This window comes from Pongo abelii, chromosome 2 (assembly GCF_028885655.2).
Source record: "Pongo abelii isolate AG06213 chromosome 2, NHGRI_mPonAbe1-v2.0_pri, whole genome shotgun sequence".
NCBI classification, from domain to species: Eukaryota; Metazoa; Chordata; class Mammalia; order Primates; family Hominidae; genus Pongo; species Pongo abelii.
The window spans coordinates 143,508,897-143,516,243 of NC_085928.1; the positions used below are offsets into that span (position 1 = coordinate 143,508,897).

Consider the following 7,347-nt stretch of genomic DNA (forward strand, 5'->3'; position numbering starts at 1 on the left):
CGGGGAGATTTCGATAAAGACCCCAGTGCCAACCAGAAGTCTTGCCCCCCGATGTAAAGCTTTCATGCCATAGTTGGTCCAACATTCTGTGGACCACTAAAGAGCAAGGATGGACTGCCCCAACCAGTTTTTGTAATTTCCTAAAATCATACATTCATTTTACTAGAGGATCATGGAAGTTAAAGACTTAAAACAAACTTTAGCAATTAAGACAGGATAACAAGATGCAAATGCCTGGTTAAAATGGATCAAATATTCCATCTGCACGTTAAACAAAAGCAATTGTTATGCTTGTGCACATGGCAGGCCAGAGGCCCAGAGTGTCCCCTTTCCACTAAGGTGGTCCTCCAGTTGACCAGGTGTAGGCTGCATGGCTTTTTTCCAGGATTCTACAGCCTGGAGTAATAAGTCATGTCAAGCTCTCTCTGCTATATCCCAAAGTCTGGCACCCTGCGGGTCAGCCCCCGAAGGCCATCCAGCCTCCGTTTCCCAACACTAAGTCACTTCGTGTCTCTCACGACAGGGAGGAAACTTAGCGTTCCTTGGAGACCTGAAAGGATGCAGTTAGCTTAAGAATTTTCAAGAGCCTATCAATCAGTCAGCCCTTGTTCATCCCCGAGCAGATGTGTGGTGGTATTGTGGTAGACCTTTACTGGGCACTCTGCTGAATAAATGGAGTGGCACTTGTACTTTAGTCCAATTGGCTATCCCTTTCACCCTGGCATTTCATCAACCAGAAGGAAAAAAATAAGACATTGTAAAGTGAGAGAAGCCCCTTATAGGTCTTTCGACTCTCATGTCTGTTTAGACACAATTGGAGTCCCATGAGGAATACCATATCAATTTAAAGCTTGAAATCAAATAGCTGCAGGATTTGAGTCAATATTTTAGTGGGTGACAGTTAATAAAAATGTAGATTAGATAAACTACATCGATTACAACCAACAGCAACGAGCTTTTCATGAGTTAAAAGAAAAACTCATGTTGGCCCCAGACCTCAGGCTACATGACCTGACAAAACTCTTTACACTCTATGTGTCAGAAAGAGAAAAAATGGCAGTTGGAGTTTTAACCCAGACTGTGGGGCTCTGGCCAAGGCCAGTGGCCTATCTCTGAAAACAACTAGACAGGGTTTCCAAAGCCTGGCCCCCAGGTCTAAGGGCCCTAGCAGCAACAAGGGCCTTCTTGTCCCGTTAGCACAAGAAGCAGATAAACTAACCCTTAGGCAAAACCTGAATATAAACACGCCCCATGCTGTGGTAACTTTAATGACTACCAAAGGACATCATTAGTTAACAAATGCTAGATTAACCAAGTACCAAAGCTTGCTATGTGAAAATCCCCACATAACCATTGAAGTTTGCAACACCCTAAACCCCACCACCTTGCTCCCGGTATCAGAGAGCCCAGTTGAACATAACTGTGTAGAGGTGCTGGACTCAGTTTATTCCAGCAGGCCCAAGCTCCGAGACCATCCTTAAACATCAGTAGACTGTGAGCAGTATGTGGACGGGAGCAGCTTCGCCAACCCCTGCAAAGTGACTCTGAAGAAGACGACAAGCCCTGATCTAGTCACACCCGGAAGCTGACTGGTCCATGCACGGCTGAAGCATGAGAAAACTCATCGCAGGACTCATTTTCCTTAAAATTTGGACTTTTACAATAAGGACTTCAACTGACCTTCCTCAGACTGAGGACAGTTCCCAGTGTATACATCAAGTCACTGAGGTAGGACAAAAGGTTGCTAGGGTCCTATTATTTTATGGTTATTATAAGTGTACTGGAACTCTAAAAAGAACTTGTTGTATAATGTTATTCTATACAAGGTATGTAGCCCAGGAAATGACCAACCTGATGTGTGTTATGACCCACCTGAGCCTCCCATGACCGCAGTTTTTAAAATTAGATTGAGGACTGAGGACTGGTGAGGGCTCATAAACGATACGAGTAAAGTGCTAGCCAAAACAGAAGAAAAAGGGGTGCCCAAACAAGTCACCTTAAAATTTGATGCCTGTGCTGTCATTAATAGTAATAAGTTAGGAATAAGATGTGGTTTTCTTAATTAGAAAAGAGGGTATATAGCAGAAAATAAGTACATCTGTCATAAATTAAGACTGTTTGGAAATAAATGTAAATACTGGTCTTGTGTCATTTAGGCCACTTGGATAAAAAAAAATGAAAAAGATCCAGTCCACCTTCAGAAAGGAAAAAATGGCCCTTCCTGTACTAAGGGACAATGTAACCCCTTAGAGCTAGTAATAACCAATCCCCTTGATCCTCGCTGGAAAAAAGAGGAGCGTGTGACCTTAGGAATCGACGGGGCCGGACTGGATCCTCGAGTAAATATCTTGGTTTGAAGAGAAGTTTACAAACACTCTCCTAAGCCAGTGTTTCAAACTTTCTATGATGAACTAAATGTGCCAGTACCAGAAATTCCAGGAAAAACAAGAAATTTGTTTTTGCAATTAGCTGAGCATGTAGCCCAGTCTCTCAACGTCACTTCATGTTATGTATGTGGAGGAACTGTAATAGGAGATCAATGGCCATGGGAAGCCCGAGAATTAGTACCTACAGACCCAGTTCCTGATGAATTCCCGGCTCAGAAGAATCACCCTGATAATTTCTGGGTCCTAAAAGCCTCAATTATTGGACAATATTGCATAGCTAGAGAAGGAAAAGAATTTACTCACCCCATAGGACGACTTATTTGTCTAGGACAGAAACTTATAATGGTATCACAAAAACAGTCATTTGGTGGAGTTCAAATCACACAGAGAGAAATCCATTTAGTAAATTCCCAAAGTTGCAAACCGTGTGGACCCACCCGGAGTCCCACCAGGACTAGACAGCCCCCACTGGATTATACTGGATATGTAGGCATAGAGCTTATGCCAGATTACCTGACCAGTAGGCAGGTAGATGTGTTATTGGCACTATTAAATCATCTTTTTCCTACTGCCCATAAAAACAGGCGAACTCCTGGGCTTCCCTGTCTATGCTTCCCGCGAAGAGAGAAGCATAGCTATAGGAAATTGAAAAAATGATAAATGGCCCCCTGAGAAAATCATATAATATTATAGGCCTGCTACTTAGGCACAAGATGGCTCGTGAGGATACCAGACCCCCATTTACATGATCAACTGAATCATACGGTTACAAGCTGTCTTAAAAATAATCACTAATAAAACCGGCAGAGCCTTGACTATTCTGGCCCAGCAAGAAACTCAGATGAGAAATGCTATCTATCAAAATAGATTAGCTCTTGACTACTTGCTAGCAGCTGAAGGAGAGGTCTGTAGGAAATTTAACCTTACTAATTGCTGCCTACACATAGATAATCAAGGGCAAGTAGTTGAAGACACAGTTAAGAGATATGACAAAACTGGCACACGTGACTGTGCAAGTGTGGCACGGATTTGATCCTGGGGCCATGTTTAGAAAATGGTTCCCAGCGCTAAGAGAATTTAAAACTCTAATAATAAGAGTTATAATAGTAATAGGAACCTGCTTACTGCTCCCTTGTTTGCTACCTATACTTCTTCAAATGATAAAAAGCTTCATCGCTACCTTAGTTCACCAAAATGCTTCAGCACAAGTGTACTATATGAATCACTATCAATCTGTCTTGCAAGAAGACACAGGTAGTAAAATGAAAGTGAGAACTCCCACTATTGAGTGAGAGTCTCAAAGGAGGGGAATAAGGGAGGAGACCACCCCTCATATTGTTTTATGCCCAATTTCTGCCTCCAAAGAAAGAAAAAGTAAAAACTAAAAGGCAGAAATGAAATCCACGAGCAGACAGCCCGGCACCATACCCTAGGCCTGGTAGTTAAAGATCAACCCCTGACCTAATCGGTTATGTTATCTGTAGATTACAGATAGAAAAGCACTGTGAAAATCCCTATTCTGTTTTGTTCCGATCTAATTACTGATGCATGCAGCCCCCAGTCACATACCCCCTGCTTGCTCAATCGATCACGACCCTCTCACGTGCACCCCCTTAGAGTTGTGAGCCCTTAAAAAGGACAGGAATTGCTCACTCGGGGAGCTCGGCTCTTGAGACAGCAGTCTTGCCGATGCCCCTGGCTGAATAAACCCCTTCCTTCTTTAACTCGGTGTCTGAGGAGTTTTGTCTGTGGCTCGTCCTGCTACACCACCATGTCATATATGTCCCAAGATATGTGCAACCCATCCTCCACTGCAAAGTGGCAGGGCTATTACAAGCACTCTCATTGGGAGGAAATATCCCCTCAAAGAGCAGAGCTCCCAGTTATTGCCCCAGGAGGGAAAGGTGCAAGTGACTTTAACTGATGGAATTTGAGATTCAAAATTTACCTTAAGCTATCCAACCTCATACCTGGTTTCAGGCTGATAAGTGGAGTTAAGTGGAAGTCCTCCAAACTCTGGTCTTGCAATTAGTGTGGATCAAAGGAGGTGATGACTAACAGAATCTCATTTTTAGAGTCAAGAAAAACTCTTAGCCAGTATGAGTACTTAACTCCTTTAGGAGGCCAATTGGCCTGAGCCCAGCCCTCAGGTACGTGTGGTTAAATCATCAACACATGAGAAATCATCTTATTTATATAGATCTCCAAATAAATTGCTGCCATAAACACTTATTTTAGGGAATCAGGGTGGGTCTAAATGGATCAATCTCATTCAGCCTTACCCTCACTGTCAGGAATCTGTTCCGGACACCCGTCCCTCCTGCCCTTCTTGGTGAAAATGAAGGGAGGTTGCCCCACCCTGGTTCCTGCAGAGGCCCCTTTCTTTAGACCATCTAATCCTAGTCCCCACCCTTTCCTCTCAATTCCTAATTTATAAATACCAAAGGTTCCAAAATTCCTGATGAAATTTCTCCAAAATGGTGGAACCAAAACTGCACACATTTCCATCCAGGTCTGGCCAAAAATGAGGAGATTTGGAGATTATTTTAAACTATCTCAAAATTTCTGTTGCTTACCCATATACAACTACAAAATCAATTCAGCCTGTATTTATTGCGGTGCGGAAAGATCAGAAGCAGGAGTGGAGATCCCAGCTGAGTAAGTATGCAGGTGAGATCCACTCTGACCTCCAGATCCCTTTCTGTTGGACACCTATAACCAGTCCACGGACACCCCCATCATCCCTTTGTGTAATCTGGCTTCCCCTTAATTGCACCACCGGAGGCTTTACTCAGCCCATCTGACTGTATGGTTGTGGGAAACAACCTCTCTACACCATGATCCCACCCTGACCAGAAGGGGCCTTGATGCAGTCTTTGCAGTCTCCCACATCCTCACCGCAGCAGCTTTGGCCTCTCAGGAGGTATCTTCCATTGTTACTTCTGCCTAGCCAGAATGGGCAAAAGAGCCCCAGTGTGGAATGAACCATTCCAAGTCCTCCTGGACCTGTGAGGGAGTGGAAAGCATTTCCGACCCCCTGGGAAAGGTACTCTCATCCTAACAGCTGCCAACACCCTATCTTCTCACCCGCTCCCCTTAACTTGCCTGGTGAGTGGCACCTGTTTAGCCCTTACTGAATCGTGAGAGCTGTGACCTTCCCGGGGCCATTTCCAGACCAGGGAAGCCAATCTGAGCACGCGGGTTGGTTGCCAGCCTGGGGAAGCCACCCGCTTGAGAAGGAATTCTCAACGCAACCGCGAGCGGCACAGCCAGGTAGCAGAGCCCCTCGCCCCCGTTGGCGGGAGAAGAAAGCCTGGGGAAGGAGAACATCCCTTAGGCCACCCACCCCAAGACGAGGGGGCTCGGACGAGACACAGTCTGTCCCCCAAGGCGAGGGGGTCCCCCTGGCACCTCCAAGCCCATCCCATTGACGAAGTAACCGCCCGCTGGAGGCCGAAAAAGGGTTCCTCGAGATGATCTTTTTCAATCATCGAGGACAATTCTCTCGCTTATAACTCTGCCTGGAGTTGTCCGAGTAAGCAGTAAGCAGGTACTTCCATTGTCCCATTACTTACTCCGATGAAGGCGTGTGAACACACACACACACACTTGCACACACACGCACACAAGCGCGCGCGCACACCCACACGCTCACACACACACTCGCACACACACGCCCAGCACGCGTCGCCCGAGGATGAGATCGGAGCGCGGCACAGGAGGGAGCCCGGGGCTCCCGGAGCCTCCTGGCTCCGGCAGACAGACGCGGGTGCCCAGCCGAAGGTGCGCCTGGCGCGGCTCCGGCCCGGACGACCCCGCGGACTCCGCTCACCTTAATGTTGCCGAAGACCGAGCGGGCACAGCGGCCGGCTCGGCTAGTAGAGGCGTCGCTGCCCTGGGACGCGCCGAGCTTGGGCAGGAGCCCCATGGCTGCGGGCGGCTGGCCGGGCGCGGAGCGGCGCGGGGGCGGCGGGCCCCGGGGCTGGGGACCTGGCGCGCGGGGTCGGGGCGCCTCGGGCTGGAGCGGCCGGGCGGGTGAGAGGCGACCGCGGCGGCAGTGGCCGGAGGAGATTCGCGGAGCGGAGACTGAGCCAGCGAGTGCGCGCCCAGAAGTTTTTATAAGTGGCCGCCGCCGATGATGAAACGCGCTCTCCCTCCTCCCTCTTTTCCTCGGGTGTCAAAGGCGCTGCGAGCCCCCGCCCCGCCGCCGCCGCCGCCGCCCCCTCAGACAGGTGTGACGCCGCAGCGACCCGCGAGGCTTGACTGCCCTGGAGAAGATCCCGCCTGCCGGGAGGCGGGAGGGAAGGAAGGAGGTGGCGGGCCCGGAGAGGGGAGGTGAGGGCTGTGGGGGGGCAGGAGGCTGCAAGGGGGTGGAGGCTCCTGGGGACTGGCGAAGAGAGGGTGGGCGAAGCGAAGGTGGGTGAGTGGAGGGGATGGAGAAGGAGGTTGGCAGGGCTGGGGGGCACGAAGCCTAGGATATGAGGGGGCCCGAGGCGGGCGCTGGAGGGGCCAACGTCAGCCGGGGGGTGGAGGGGAGCCCCAGCACCCCTCCCGACGCTCTTGGGGAGATTTACGGAGCCAGTCTCTGCTTGTTTGCACTCGCAGAAAACCTGGGCCCTCAGTTCCGGTGATGGCTCTGAGACTCGCTGCAGCTCTGTTTGTGTTGAGGACTGATTTATATTTAAACTGCTCTTTGCGCTGGAGAGGGGGCTGGGTAACAAGGTGAAAAGGTGGGGGCTGGGCCCGAAGTCTCTGGACCTGAGCCAAGGTAAACTGCAGGGGCTGTCAAGTGTCAGCATGGCTGGGTCTGGCATGGGGTGCTGGGGGGAGGGGTAGAAGGGGTGGGGTGGGGGGTGTGGACAAACAGGACGCACCCCACTGACCTCCTTCTCAGTGCTGGAATGAATAGTGGGTTATTTTTTCCCCAAGATTTTCTACCACCAGGATTCCAAGTGCCGAG

At 49.3% G+C, this 7,347-nt stretch overlaps 1 protein-coding gene across 1 annotated transcript in view; it reads right to left on the reverse strand.

Annotated features, from left to right (window-relative positions):
• SLCO2A1 (solute carrier organic anion transporter family member 2A1) overlaps positions 1-6,392 on the reverse strand; it is a 97,265-nt gene extending 90,873 nt beyond the window's left edge. Inside the window, exon 1 of the mRNA XM_054552655.2 lies at positions 6,220-6,392. Coding sequence (XP_054408630.1) covers positions 6,220-6,315 — 96 coding nt within the window. The 5' untranslated portion in view covers positions 6,316-6,392. The remainder of the gene's footprint in view (positions 1-6,219) is intronic.
• Between the last annotated feature and the right edge of the window lie 955 nt (positions 6,393-7,347).